Below are 16258 nucleotides of genomic sequence, written 5' to 3'. Positions count from 1 at the left end.
CTCCCCTCTCGTTGCCAGCCCCTGCTCCGATAGCAGGGAAGCCTTTGAAATGGCACAATTGAGGCGGATTTACGACTCGGCATTGGTAATTACACCCACCATAAATTTTATAGCCGAGGTATACTCAGGGCAGCCGTATCACCATGTGGCTTCTGCTGTTATGTATTGCGCGATAGAGAGGGAGAGAGAGGGGGAGAAAGGAATAAGACAAAAAAATTGAGTTTTGTAATCTTTCATTAATAATTTAGCCCCATAGTTGGATGTGAGTGTCCTCTCATTACAGCAGCGATGTCTTAAACTTCCCATTAAAATTCCTCAAACAGACAAACATTCATATCCAATAAATCTTTCCAGCCATATCTCAGTTGAGGCCATTCTTGTTGTTTACCCCTCCTTTCCTCCCTTCTCTGTCTCCCTTTCTCTCCACTTCTCCCTCTTTCCAGTGAACTCTGGTTACAATGGGACGGAGCCCAAGCGGTCTAGGACAGCATACACCCGGCAGCAGGTCTTAGAATTGGAGAAGGAATTCCACTATAACCGGTATTTGACTCGGCGGAGGCGCATCGAGATTGCACACACCCTGGTTCTCTCCGAGCGACAGATTAAAATCTGGTTTCAGAACCGCAGGATGAAATGGAAAAAGGACCACAGGCTGCCGAACACCAAAGTGAGATCCACCTCCTCCTCCTCCGGGTCCAACACAGGCACAGCAGCCGGCGCTGTTGCCGCTTCCTCGGCCACCACCACTGGGGCCCCCGACGAACTCTCCGGAGCACAGCATGGCGAGGATATTACCAGGTTATAAAAACCAACAACCACTATTGTGGCTAGAAAAAAGAACTGGTTATTTATAGAACAATTATATATTTTGTTTTCGTAGCTATCTTGTGCGGTTTCCTTTAAGTCCAAAGTTATATAAAATGCATGTTATATAGCATGGATTACTGCGAATACCGATGAATTATTTTTACGTGACACAGGGTTTAATTTATTTAAAGCTCAATTAAAATGATGTTTTTTATTAAAAAAATGTTTTGAATGAAGGAAAAAAAAGTAGAAAAAAAATATACATTTTATCAAAAATGATATTGTGGGCCATTCTTTTTTGCCCTGCTGCCCAAGGTGAAATGCACAATCTATTTATTTCAAGCAACACTGGAAGGAAATCAATATAATAATAGTTATTTTTGGTATATAAAAAAGCTGGAACACACCATTGATCTTGAACTTGTATGTTTAGGATGATAACAATGTGTGAATTACCTCGTGTATTTCAGAAACAGGATTTTTGGTTTACAGTTTAGTTTCGTGGTGTTGATGTTGTGTTTAGACCGTTAACAAGCAGATTATTGTGAAATGCAATAAACGGAGTTTAGTGTTCTTGTGCTAATCATATTGGTCAATAAAACAGTGAGTGTCTACTAGTTTTATATACGTTTGACCGAGCTTCATTTTAGGGCAAAATGAGGATTTATAATTATTATTATTATTGTTTGGACATGAAGGGGAGATTTTTTTTTTTCCTGGAAACAGATCTGAGGATATTTGGACATTTCACGAGGGGAAACAGGGATCACTGTGTTTTTCAAACTGTGTTTATCAACCATGCAGCTCGATTTTGCATTTTTTGAATTAGCAATGTGTACAGGCTGTGTGTGTGTGAGAGAGAGCGTGTGTGTGTGTGTGTGTGTGTATGTGAGAGAGAGAGTGTGTGTGTGTGTGTGTGTGTGTGTGAGAGAGAGAGTCAGACTGAAAGCCTCACTCATAATGGACTGAAGTTGTTTCTAAAATTTGAAAATGGAATAGTTTGCGCTGTACATTATGTGCAACCTCATCAGTCTGAAGGGCATTCAATTAAAGCTCCAGACGAGCCACTGAGGCCCACTCCAGTCCACTCCACTTCAGTCCAGTCCAGTCCAAAGCCACACTGCACTGACTCTGCCACGACTGAAGCCCTCTGCTTCCTTCGACTTGAAAACAAAGCTGCATGCGGTTAATTTAGAGGACATTTGCAATGTGTTAGGTTGATTCTAGGTTGTTGTGAATATTCTGACTCATTTTGTAACCTCTCTCTATATATCTCTCTCTATATATAAGTAGTTTCCCTGCTTTTTTTCTATAATCCAGTGCGCCATGCGACTGAGTTTTCAAATGTAAACATTTAAAAAATAAATAAATAAATAAATAAAATAAAGTCGTGAATTGCGCATAGATTCAATCTAAAGCGTCATGTGGTCTTCGTTAAAAAAAAAAGCCCCAGCACAGGTGAGGATGTAAACTGCAGCTGACCTTTGTTAGTCTGCCAGGCTGTGGAGTTTTACCCTCCCTGTCTGTGAGAAGCGATGCTCATGTTTTCTTCTGTCTTCACTCTTTGACTTTTGCTTGTGTAAACATTTTTGCCACATTTACATGACTCCCCTTCTTCTCTCCCCTTCTCTCCCCCTCCTGTGAGCATTTGCCTCCAGAGTGTGCAGCAGCTCGCGAGAATGCACATATCTACAGTTTTCTTTTTCTTTTTTTTTTTTAAGACAGCGCTAAAACGCGTCTCCCTGCAACGTCATCGTGTGTTTTTCATCTGGCACGAGGATCAACAACATAACAGGACTGTTTACACTGTTTACTCCTGCAGGAGTCACAACAACTCACTGGCTAAGGATGAAATGTGATGAGGGTTTTATTTTGTCAAGCAGATGCATTGTATTTTCTTTCTTTTTTTCTTTTTTCTTTTTGTTGGGATGGAGCTTTGTGGCAGGATTTCAGTTTAAACATGACTGAAACCCAAAGACGCGCACGAATTTGATAGATTATTGAAATTGTGACATGAATAGGGCCTTATAAAATGCCTAACGTAGTGGGGGGCAAAGGGGCACAAAAGGAAGAGGTATTCTCCATCATCAATCTTTCCAGCACAGAGCTTTGTGTGATGTTCTGCAAAAACAGCTACAGCCACAACAACAGTCTGTTTTGATCCAACCAAATATTACTCAGAAATGCCGCATCCTTCATACCCACTGTCTTACTTTACCGTGAAAGTGGAACTGGACTATTAAAGAAAAGAGCCATTTTAAGCGGACCTCAGTGGGTAAAAATCTGCTCTTTTTTGGACGTGGCCTTTGGGAAAACGCAGTAGAATGGCGGAGAGACGGCGCTGAAAAATGAATCCAGAAGCCTTTATGTTGCTGGACAGATTAGAGAAATTAATGTTCTCGCCACAGTCGCAGCATCCCTCCAGCTCCCCTTTTTCTCGGCCCTGTCGCCTCCATGTCGCGAGGCTGAAAAGGTACTTTATTGAAGTTTGGGGGCGAAGTGGGAGAAGGCCGAGTTCACCTCGAGGACACATTTTCTGTCCCATTAGGCTCATTTCAGTCTGGATAGCCGACCTCTCCAACCCTGTGACCCACCACATGCTCTGTATGTTGTGCGCACTCGCTGCTCCTTCATGGTCGCGGTTTGCTTGGTGGATATTTTGTTGTTGTTCGTTTTGATGGGCTGACTGTGTTGTCACATAGACGCAGGCCAGTGGTGAACTGCTGCACAGATAATACAAGACTCAAGAATAAAAAGAAATCAAATATGTCGACAATTTCCTTTTTAAACCGAGATGGCAAAGATGTGTGGAGGGAATGCTTTAACAGAGCAGAAGTTATACACATGGTTGCAATATTCTCAGTGAATGACGAGTATGAATCTGATTTTCCGAGTCTGTCTAGGGAAACTAGAAATATTGGCAGACGCATTTTTACAGGGAGGAAAGAAAACAAAACTCCGAAAAAACCCAGGAGGTAGTAAAAATAGTTCTGTGACTCCTGAGTGACTTAAGAGAGCAACTAGTCTCGGGTCAGCACTTGCATTCAAAACTGAGCTGCCAATTCTATCCAGGTGTGGCTGACAGTACTGGGGCAGCTGGTCACTGCAGTGATTAGTTTATGGACAGGGACCTTCAAGCTTGTGGTCGCACAAACCTTGAAAACTTTCTGCAGAGACTCCAACACCACGTTATTTATTTTTATCCAGGATGCTAATTTTCCCCAGGAGGAGACAGGAATTAACCAGTATAGAAATTCACCAGATAAATTGAGATTTAACCTGTGATCATGACAAAAACACAGAATGTTGACAGCCCCTGAGATACTGCCTCGCTGATCCATCACTGTTGTTTTGTATGTTTTGGAAAATCTTCAGACTCGGTGTTCATGTTGCAAAACAACCTCGGATTTATAATGATAGTCTTACTTTTGATGCAACAAGTCTGCTCTTCCTTCTGTGGCCTGGGGCAGGAATATTCAGCATTGATGGAGAAATATTAGACATCATGTCCTCCAACATAAACTGCTGGCACTGAAAGCCAAACAACTAATCCTAGTGTCTGTCATGTGTATGTAATAATTCATTCTCCTCCTCCTCCTCCTCGTGTGTCCGCGGTTTCAGGTGTAGCTCGGATTACACTGTGATCATTGAGGGGAATGTCCCTTTTGTTGCTTTTTGACACTTGTAATTGAGGATTTGTGTACAGTGGAAATACATGACGCGTAATTTACACAGATTTCCTTTCTTGACTTTTCGTTGACGTGAGAACACAACACTGATGGATTTATTATGGGACTAGACAAAATGTGTGGTTTAAAAAACATGTGCTATTTAACTGTGTGGCTTTTAAGCGCAAAAACAAACTTTGTAAACTTCCTGCTCTCACATCATCTAAACCGGCGAATCAATCATTAAATCTATAAACTTTAACTTACCTGACAGAAGATCAACATGAATGAAAAAACAAACACACACATCATCCGTCAACACTGGCTTCACTGTGTTAAATAAATAAGTTATTGATGATTTTAATGTTCGCCCATGTCTTGGAGCAGCGTTTTGCTCGGAGCTGGATGATCAGCAGCAGCAGCAGCAGCAGCTCTGAGAGTCAGACTGTGTTGTTGACATGAACGCCACCGGTTTGCAGGAATGTCGCGTGTTTAATGCGTGTGAGGTTGAGTGTTTAAATTCCTCAGCACTTACTCAGCTCTAACTGGTTTCTTCTCTGACTTGACACTGTTGAATCACACATGATTTTCAGCTCACATTGCACCGCTGCAGGCTGCCGGTGATTTACGAGCACCTCAGGCGAGGAGTCTCTCTCTCTCTCTCCCCCTCTCTCTCTGTGTTCCTCACTCTCTCTCAGATGTACAAACTTTACACAAACAGTCGTGGCGATGTTTGAAACACAAATGATCAGCTGTTTTGATGGTGCCGCGTGCTTTATGACCTGCGTTTATTGTCTTTACACCGGATAAAGTGCAAGGTTGTTTTATTTTTTTTCCTTTCCCCTCACTCGTCTCAGGTGAGTGTCTCCTTCAGCCACTTAAGTTTGTAATGGAAGGTCCGGGCCCGGTGTATTGTTATGGTGCAGTGTGTTTAAACGGCAGTCATGGCAGCTGCATAAAGGCTGCGAGTTGAAACGGGGGTCACGCTGCTATTTTCCAGGGACAGAGTGACTCTCTCGCATTGACCAGCAGTGGGTGTGTCATAAATCCGTAAATCTTTCTCTCCCGTTCATTCAAGGGAGCAGATGCACCATGTCTCTTCTGTGTGTGTGTGTGTGTGTTAGCTGTGAAGTGATTTACATAAAACTAGATTTTTAAACTCTATCAGACACAGTGGCGTGCACAGATATTTAAACTGTAAAAAAGTAAAAAAAACAAACAAAAAGGGCACCCCCCCCATGATTATTAATAAAATAATGTTTCAGTGGCACAACTTATCCTTACTTACACATACTTCATGTTTAATAGGCCTACTTTTAAATCACAACTCTGATGCATTTTTATTAGAAGAAAAAATACATATAAATGTCTTTCAGAATGGACCCTTACATGACATCTTCAATAATCATCTAATCACTATTTACTATGTAAAACATTGTTTATCTGAAGTAATTTGGTTTCATTTTGTAGTTGCACATTTGCACATCTGTGTTAAGTTTTAAAAACCAAAGCCATTTAAACTGGTTTACCTGTTTAATTGCGATACAATGCAACTCTTAGAGCTGAAACAATTACTTGATGAATCGATTATTAATCTATTAAGAAATTAATCGTCAACTATTTTGATAATCAATTAATCGGTTTGAAGCGTTTTCCATGATTACAACAAGATTTCTGATTGTTTCAGCTTCTTCATTGTGAATATTTTTCTTTGCTCCATATAACAAATTAATCATTAAAACTCAATTATTTTGGTTTATGGACAAAACATGACATTGTAGAACATTGTAATTCCCAGGTCTAAGAAACACTAAAAGATAAAAATTACATTTCTTAATGTTTTCTGAAATTTTATGGACCAAGCAGTTACTCGATTAATCATGAAAATAATCGACAGGTTAATCGATCATGAAAATAATCACTAGTTGCAGCTCAAGCAACGTTGTTATCAGTTTTCACTGTAATTCATTTTGCAGTTCATAAGACGCTCTGTTACAAAATAGAAATACAAAACATACAGATACAGGTGAGTCATAAAGTACACACACACACACACACACACAACAGTCTGGACAGTGATAGTGTGCATAATAATGGTTTGATATTGTTTAACCCTTCACTGATTCTGGTTCAGTAGCAGGATAATTTAATTTTTCAATTTATTCTGTTTAAATGTGGTGATTCTGAATCGTCTGTTAGGGGGTCAAAGTTGGTATTCAAGTTGAGTAAAACCACACATCAGCAGTGTTTCATTTTGAATACAAAAGTGCAAATTAATACTATATAAATATAAATATATAGTATTTTACTACTAGTCTGGCACTGGTTTGATGTAAATTGATGTAAATTGCACAACTATAATCAATTTAATGTATGGTTTTACCTTGTATCAATAATAGTCAGTAGCACAAGCTACTCATGGGAAAGGGGGGCCCCAAATCAAACTCTAGTTACGGCCCCAGAAAGGTTTGGGCCGGCACTGCTTAAAAAGATAAACTGTCACTGCTGCAAATTAAAAAAAAAAAAAAAACAAGATGACAGTGTGGATGTATAAAATAAATCAACACTCTCATGTCCCACCATGGTCTTCAGCATCACATGACGCAGGGAATGATGGCCAGTAAAAGTCGTCGCATGGCCTTGCGTGAGGAACATTTCACGAGTCTATTTGCTGCATCGTTGAGGACCTTCGAAATTACTCTCATTTGCCTGCATTCAAGGTGTCACCGGGGGCCCAGTCACTGGACTGAGTTATGATGATGTTATTCACTTTTCATTAGCCAAAATGATCTGAATATGCGTCGCCGAGACTATAGACAGACAATTATGTGTAGGTTAAGTGAAAATGCTCCTTTCATTTGATTTGCTCTCTGAAAATGATCCTCGCATGGATCTGCTGGACACCAGTTGCATTTCGCCATAAACGTGAGAGCAGCAGCTGCTGCAGCTGCAGCATCAGGGTCTGAGCTGTTAGGTTACATTTAAATACAGCTGACTGACTGTCATACACTGATAGAATAATAGAATGTAATATGTTTCCAGTCACTGCATATTCATAATGTGTAACGAAGTTGGATGGAATTTAAAAAAACATCTTTAATACATTTTAAAGATATCAAAATCCAAAAAAGCCCCAAAAGTGTTAACAGGCTGTCAAACATGTAACATATACAACTGAAACCATCCTCAAATTCACTGACAAGGCTTTAAATTACAGCCGTTTACATCATTAACGTTTTTATTTCAAATCTTAACAACGGAGGAACATGCTAAATTAGATGTTGAAGAGCTGGTGTACAAGTTCTCACACCCTGTAGGCTATAACACTTTTCACAGAACATGAATGTTCTGCTGCAGCACTTAATTATTCCATTAAATTATATTTCTCCTGAATAGAAAGGGGGGTGGAACATAAAATGTACCAGATTTTGGATTTTCTGGCTGCACTTCATTGGCTCTAGGGTGCAGGATTTATTCTCGTGAGCACTCTCTTCTCCACTGACGGGTCAGGATTTACTGTGGACTGTGGGGGAAACAACAGGCCCAAATTAATGCACATGCTTATGCAAAAGTCAGGGCTTGTTTTTTTTTTCTGTTTTTTTTTTTTTTGGGGGGGTGGGGATTGACAATGTGTGTCTTTTCCTCACTTATGAAGAGCAGTCTGCAAACTCCAGTCCTTTCATTTCACTCTGCATTGTTTACAGCAATATAGGGCACCGGGCCCATAAATCTTCCCCTTGCTCTGCCAAGACAGCGCCATTTGTATGCACCGTTTTAACCGACAGCATCCTCTGCCCATTAACGTCTCCTCTCCAGCTCTGCCTCAGTCTCCTCTTATCTGCTCTGCTCTGTCCTTTGGAAATACATTAACTGATCCGTGCTTTCACTGAGCTCTGTGAGAGGAGATAGTTTATATATTTTTTTTTGGGGGGGGGATAGTATAAAAAAAAATATGAAGAGAATTCGTGTTGCACGGTTTCTCAACCTGGGTGCAAATATTGCCCCTTCCCCCTTTGTTTTTCCCCCTGCCGGTGAGATTATTGGTAGGAAAAATAAAAGTTTATCGACAATTTCCTTGGTTGTTTGTGTCAGCAGGCGAGAGAGCGCAGAAGGTAAGGAGGAATTGTAAAAGGGTTGACACCCAGAGCGACCGGCGCGCTTTTGTGCAAGAGAGAAAAATGATTTATTGCCACTGAGGCGGTTCAACCAGAGTTCACGGAGAATTGTGGTGGAGGCGCGGAGGAGCTAAATTATGGTCTTGCTGAGCCAGTATATCATAGATTCTATCTCCAATTCAGAGAGTGTGTTCAAGGGTGTGAGGTAAGGAAAACAAAACGAATTTAATTACTTTCAGCCATTTCACTGCAGCCTGATGCTTGCCGCCCAATTCACCTGTTTATAACAATAATAACAAGAAGGATGGGCGCAGGCTCACGTCATTATGATTCAATTCCTATTTATTTCACTCCGCACATTCTGTGCGTCTCTAGTGACTGGAGATGTAGAGTCAGTTTAATGGACAGGCTGGAGCTGGCTTCAGTCATTACCTCGTGTTCATTCTCTGATTAAAATTAAAATTTTAATCAAGAGAATTACAATAAAACTAATTACCAAAAAGCCATCTTATAAATGTAACTGTATTATGTGCATTTTATATCAATGAACTGTTCGAACGTAAAATAATATATGAAGCCTGCGTTAGAGGAAAATCATAGGACGTGGCTGCGAGGTTCAGGTGAAAGCTCAGTTCTGGTGTCAGCAGCAGCAGCAGCAGCAGCAGCAGCAGCAGCAGCAGGGGTGAAACGGAAAAAAGGGGGAAGGCTCTTCTCCTTCCAAGCTCTTGCAACCCTGAGTGCATAATCCATCACCTCTGAGAGACATTTAAAGAGGGTTTTCTCGACAGCTTTGTTGTAGTGAAACACGAGAAAGAACTTAAATCTAAAGCCTGGTTCAACTGATGGAAACAGGCACGAGATATGCAAACACCACAGCATCCACGCAGTCGTTTTCATAATGGAAGATGCTTTTGGTTGAATGATTTAGAAAATGTCAAGGCTTCAATCTTTCCGTTCATCATCTACACCATTATACCACTATATTAATGTTTTCTCCGTGAAGCTCAGCTATAAAGGCCACAATGGATTCAGCTTTGTATTGTGATCATTTAAAATGAAGTTGCAATAATTTATTTTGTTCATATCTATATATCCAGCAATGTTTCGTGTGCAACCCGCAAACATGCGCACACAGGGAAGCTGCACTGAACATGTCCCCCTCCTCTTTGTCCATGCAGCCGATGTTTTACCATGAAACGTGGGCAGGGTTGTGCAGAGTATTACCTCCACACAGCCACACTCTCAATGACACTTGATACTGTACAGTGATGCCTGATTAATGCAAATTCGTTGAATCGTCTGATAGGAAAAAAATCTCTAATGATTGCCTCCTTTGTCTTTGTGTGGCAATGACTGTCAAAGCCTTTGTTTGACCACTCCCAGTGAATCCTATTAAAGCTGCACTTCCACTCCGACAGTTATACGCATATGCTGCTATTTAAAGGAAAAGCCCGCCGATTTTTTTTTTTTTTAATCATCATCATTATTATTGTTATTATAATTATGTTTAAACGAGCTGTTAAATCATTTGCACGTTGTTCAAAAATAATCGGTTGTTTTTAAAGCAGGCGACGTGTTATGGCACAACACGAATACACGAACAACTTTTTATATTTGCAAATTGTATTTAACCGGGTAAAAAAAAAAAAAATACCCAACATATATTTGGCATTTTACATCTGGAAAGCTCGAGCCAAATAATGAACTGCGGTCGATTTGTTGTAATGATCCGCTGTGTTTGATTCCAGCTCAGAGACGCAGTAAAGCAGACTGCAGCTCCCAGCGTCGCCTCCTCATTAAATAAAAAACAAACTAAAAACTACTAACAAAAAAAGGAGAGGGTGTGCAGACGCGAACAGCAGCAGCTCCGTATAATAAACGCGTCCTGGCAAAAGATTTACAATATTACCAGAAATCAACGTTTCCGATGAGACGTTCCTCACCTCACATGTAATCTCTGTTTGTCTGTCCCCCCTCTCCTCCTCCTCCCTGCCATCTCCCCTCTCCCCTCTCTGTCTCCGCACTATAAACACTTCTCCTTCCTTCTCATTGATTACACAGGTGTTGGCATCTATTCATATTCCGTTATGTGATTTTTTTTGTCAATCCCCACAGGCACAGAAAGGCAGACTGCTCTTTGAAATGTTGTCTGAAGAAACACCGAGGAAGCTTCTTCGTGCTCGCCAGTGGATTACTTTGCAACTCCAGAGCTCAGTCATTGGAGGACGGCCACACGTGACACTGGCACCCTTCTGGTAAATATGATTCAAATATTCCACATGGTTCCTCCAAGTGCTCTTCCCTCTATGGCTTTATACAGTCAGGTTAATTGTGATCGGTTATTAGACAGACACAAATCCTGCCTTTACTGCCATTGAGGGATTTCTGCAGTTTTATTTGAGACACTTTGATGAGCTGGGTCCATGGACCCCCAACAGTCTGCCCTCCCACTGCAGCTGCATGGCAACAGTTTTGCTATGAGCTCTGGACAAGTGCCAAACCTATGTCCGGGATACAATGGAGGAGGCCAAGATGCAGAATTTAATCAGCAAAACATGACCTCCTCTGCTCATGTCAGTTCCAGGTTGAGCCCAGATGAACAGTTTGAGAGGCCACTGGAGCCTCTGGTTCACTGCCATGCCAAGGGTAAGCTGGACATCAAGAGCAGGAGCTGCAGTCTACTCACCATCTGCCACTCTGGAGTTATTTTTCCCTGGATGAATTCACGGACAACTGACTCTGAACAATCTGGTAACTCTGGCTTTATTTATTACGGACTAATCTTTTACTTCATAAAGCTATAAACCGGGTGTGCAAAACATTGTTGACTGATGGGGGTGAATCCATAAAATCCACATTCTGTGAGTTTATGGAATATATTGTGCATGCAGCATGTATGGTCTAAGTCAAACTTTTTGATGCATGACAACACTGAATAATAACCACTCCACACTCAGCAACAGCATCACACATTATTGACTCATTATACGTGTAAGTGTCCTCTGCACTGAATGTGAAGGGTGGTTAAATGATCCTGGAGTGTATATGTATGTATATATACAGTATATATATGTATTTGTGTGTATACTGTATATATATATAGGTAAATGTTGCAGCACAGTTCATCTCATGCCTGTGTCATACTCACAGTTGTTTGTTTTTTCACCCTTTCAGGCAAAGTAGGAACAGAGCTGCTTCAGTTAGAAAGCTGCTCAAAAGCGTTTGAGCATTTTCTTCTGATTGTATACATCTCAGTCAGCAAAGAGCACTTCATATTCTGTGGTTTCAGTCATTTTATGAAAGCAGTTTATCAAGTATTCTGTACGGTATGTACAAAGTGAGTAAGTTAAGTGTGTTCTGGAGATGAAACACTGGCAGGAATGGGAAATAATCTTAAACATACAAAGATCTAAATTCTTTCTTTTGCGTTGTTTGCTAATCTTGCGTCTTATCATTCACATTAACATATAAATAATATGTAAACATCGCTAGATGCTACAAACACGCGGGTAACAAGGGAGCCATGAGTCTTGCAGTCTGCAGGAGTGTTGTTAAGTAGTGCCGTTTGCTCTCTGAGGTCACTCTAGGCCTTATTAAGTAGCCATTAACCCCTGTGCGTTACATTGATATGAACAGGGGCCTGTTCTTGCTGATATACATGTCAAATGGAATCTCTAATGGTGGTTATTTTCAGTGGTAGTCCCAAGGTACCCTTTAAGTGACTGAGATGGGGATTTGACAGGTCTGCTTCCGTGTGTAGCTGTGATTAATGTGGCCTGTCAGGAAGCCGTAGTGGCGTCAGATGTTTCCCCCAGACTATTTCTTCGGGAGGTAACTTTCCCTGAACACATGACACTGTAGACAGCCAGTCTTGTATAGTGTCTCAAGCATGAGTGAATACGCGGGAAGAGCTCCGGGCCCTCCTTGGTCTCAAGTTGATTTGCTGAGGATTAACATGGGCCTCTGAGTCCTTGGTGATGTGGAAGTTATATGTCTCGGGACAGTCTTGTCAGATATATGGCACCTGCTCTTATCACGCTCTCTTTTCCATATGTGCTTTCTTTCACATTAGTGAGCGGTGGTGGTGGTGGTGGTGGTGTGCCAGGCGGTCGACATGGCAAAGGGGCGAGGAGAGAGAGAACAGCTTTCACCAGCAGCCAGCTGCTGGAGCTGGAGAAGGAGTTCCACTTCAGCCCTTACCTGCGTCGCCCTCGGAGGCTGGAGATGGCCGCCGGGCTGCAGCTCACTGACCGCCAGGTCAAGATCTGGTTTCAGAACCGCAGGATGAGGTACAAGAAGGAGCACAAGTATGGACAGGTATTAGATGTGTCACAGCAGTCCCCCTGCCACTCCTCCAGCTCCAGCTCGTGCACAGATCACCCGAGGTTCCCTGCAGGTGGATGTGTTGCCAGAACCTCCTCCTCATCAGATCTGCACTTCATGGATTGTTCTCCTATGTCCTCCTCTGTTTTTAGTCACAGCAGCAGTGGTCAGTCTACTCACCCTGCAGACCTGACCCAACTCAGTTGTATATATTCGTCTGTTACTACTGGGTCACAGTCCTCCTGTATGGCCATAAACAGTTTTCCTAATGCTGGCATTTCTAACTGGCCCTAGGGCCCCATGATGTCTGTCCCTTTAGTGCTCATCACAGTCTCAATGTTACATCCACTCTCACTTAGTGATGAATGACTGAAGGATGTCTGGTTCACATTGCAGCACTAAAATCCACTCTACACTCCCTTCATGAAGTATTTAAATTACACTCTAAGAACATGTCAAATGGCAAAGTGACTGCTTCAGCCTTTGCTGCTCACATTGCATGTACATCAATTAAAAATACTGTTTTTTTGGGGAAGCTACAATTGTGTTGTGTTTTTCATGTTTAATGCATGCAGGACTATGGATGAGTTCTTAATTCCCTCTGTAAGCAGATAGTGGCTAAATGGTTGTCATACTTTGTTATCGTCACATTAGGCCTCTTTGTATTATTTATGTACTGTAAATAGCAGGTCATTTGTGTAAAAACACATTTTAACTGTGAAATGGACAAAATAATGTTCATATTGAATGATTTTCTATTTTTGTTAAAGCCATTAAATGATGTGGCAAGTTTTTGATACTGTTTTTGATTAATTAAGGTGTCACATACTGTACATGCTTAATAAATGCATTTGGGAAAAACGGTAGTTCTTGTGCAATGTTTACCCTGTTCAGCCCTGATAACAGCATCTATTTCTTTCCCCAGCAATACTTCATTATTAAGAAATCCTTGGATGAGGTCCCAAATGGAAGAAACGAGAAAGATTGTGTAATTACATTAAGTCATGCTTTAGATTCATTGAAAACTCTACAGTATTGTGCATTCAAGTTGCACAGTGTTGCCACATAAGCCGCTCCCTCGCTCCTGCCTCCAAGTTCGCCACCATTAATCACAGAGACAAGGCAGTCTTTCCAGTACTCCAACCACAAGCTCTGAACCCAGTGGGCACCATGACAAGATCTCCTGCCTCCTCCTTCCCAACCCCTGCCTTTTCAATAGCCAAATTGTAGGGCTGCAAGTCGGGGCTGGCCTCCCTCTCAGGGGGCATGTTAGTTGTGTAGTTTAAAAGCACGACTTGCAGCCAATAGGCAACAACAGACCGACGAGGTTCCCTCACCAATGACAGCATGTTATCTTAAAGGATAACAAAGAGTGTGTGTGATGTTATCACATGCACATCACATCATGGAAATGTTGTTATCCTTTTTTTCCCCTTTCCTGGCATTTTTGGATTTCAAATTTGTGAATCACAGAGCTAAATTGCCCACATGGGGCATTATGCATTTAGTTGACAGAAGTGGGTCACAGGTTCTCTTGGGTCTCAACAGTTTTCCACACTGAGATAGACAGCAACTCTCATGGTGAAGGAGCAAACCTTTTACACTTAATGAGCCACCGTGTCAATGTTCTTAAAGTTTTGGACGGGCTGATATGTTTGTATCAGTAGCCTCGCTGTAACTGAGTTGTCACTGACTGTTTGGAAACGAGAGAGGTACTGAACAAGCTCATCTCCATGTGATCTCGGATAGAATGACTTCCCGCTCCTCATTCATTGCCTAATGAGTCTCTGGATCAGCTGTCATTTGGTAAATATTTGACACCATTCGCAGCAGGTCTCTTTGAGTGTCACTGGAGTTAGACGTGTGAGGGAATGTTGTATAGAGTAGAACCAGGTCTATACCACACCTGCATAAAGGAGCTGTTGACAGCAGGGGCATTTTAAAAAAAAAGTGTAGTAAAGGACAAGAGAGACAAAATGAGAGAGAGCAAGGAAAAGTTCTCTCCAACAGATCTGTTTGCTCAGAGAAAGAGAGCAGGCAGATTGAGGAAGAAGATCCAGACAGGGTTGGATTCCTGAGATTCTTGCATATGCCGGGTGATTTATGGTGTTAATGGTGCCGAGACTCAATGAGACCTTTACCTCTGGTTTCTTGCCACATTCTCCCTCCAGAGACTAAAAGCCAAGAGGATCCACACACTGGAGTGCAGTAATTCTGTTGAAGGGGTCAAGGGGTATCCCCAGGGGTCAAGGAACCCCCCCCACACACACAGACACACACAAACCACCCTCCTTGGGGCCCCACTGAAAGGATGAGATGTCTGCTTCCATTTCAACATTACGTTAGTCACTTGTTCACACACTGGGCTGCTTCTCTTTAGCATCTTCGGTCACCATTTCCTTTTTCCTGTTCGTCTGGGGCATGATCTGCAAAGCCCAAAAATCCTGACATGTTTTTGAGTTTAATTCGGTGCTTTGATCAGAACTGAGCCATGTATTAAGTGGATCTTTGAAGTGATAAATGACAGCAGCCGAGCTGCCATGAAACTAGCTTTGGTTACGGTCCATCATTAATTTCAGCATTTTTGCGTTGTGTCCTTTACAGTGACTGATGTTTAACTGTCCCATTTGCAGCTGTTGTGAAACTGGTTTTGTGGATAGAATTGAAAAATGCTCCGTGCATGAAGACTTTTCTTAAGCTGCCATGAAGACAGAACTGCTGTGTGCTTAACAAAGACGTGCTGTAAGTTCCTCTCGTAACACTTTCCCCCTGCACTGAACAAACACAGACCCTGGACCTCATCTTGTTACTTCACAATAATCTGCTGCAGTCTTACGTTATTTATTGGTCAATCTCTACATTATATGGGGACCACTATGAGAGGATATACATGCTAATAATGACAACAAATGTATTTTTTACACTAGATTATATGGCTGTTTGTTGGTTGTGTCCCTCCACAGATTACACACTGTTGCACAGGATTTGTTTGTTCTTTATCTTTATCCCCCCTAACCCTGTTTTTGGTATCCCTGTTCGAAAATGGCATGCCCCAACTAAATAGAGTATATCTCTGCAATTACAAGCTCTATGTGAATTATCTTGGTCTCACAATAAAGATAACATTTGTGAGATGCCACCAGAAGTGTAAGTTTCACTGTAGATACCACTGGGCCAAAGTAAAAGCACAGATGGGACCCTCGCCCAAAGAAATATTGCATTTTAAAATAAATATCACCTTTAAAAGTGCGCATTAGGAGCTTAAAACCTCATGGAAGTTGTGTAACAACATGTGGACATTAGCTGTGCAAAGTCTGATGTTACAGAGGTTTTAGTGAAGAGATG

The 16258-nt window shown here is 41.6% G+C and overlaps 1 protein-coding gene across 3 annotated transcripts in view; it reads left to right on the top strand.

Annotated features, from left to right (window-relative positions):
* Positions 1 to 13779, top strand: part of LOC122777343 (homeobox protein Hox-C4a) — a 55125-nt gene extending 41346 nt beyond the window's left edge. For 2 of the 3 annotated variants that reach the window (XM_044038506.1, XM_044038508.1), the window contains exons 3-5: positions 10706 to 10845; positions 11169 to 11341; positions 12663 to 13779. In XM_044038506.1, the coding sequence (XP_043894441.1) occupies positions 10706 to 10845; positions 11169 to 11341; positions 12663 to 13207 (858 nt within the window). In that variant the 3' untranslated portion in view covers positions 13208 to 13779. Of the gene's footprint in view, positions 1 to 443; positions 799 to 10705; positions 10846 to 11168; positions 11342 to 12662 lie in introns of all 3 variants that reach the window. The other variant, XM_044038509.1, reaches the window with a different exon arrangement.
* The last annotated feature ends 2479 nt before the right edge of the window (positions 13780 to 16258 follow it).

Source organism: Solea senegalensis, linkage group LG11 (genome assembly GCF_019176455.1).
Source record: "Solea senegalensis isolate Sse05_10M linkage group LG11, IFAPA_SoseM_1, whole genome shotgun sequence".
NCBI classification, from domain to species: Eukaryota; Metazoa; Chordata; class Actinopteri; order Pleuronectiformes; family Soleidae; genus Solea; species Solea senegalensis.
This window is presented reverse-complemented; position numbering and strand designations above follow the sequence as displayed.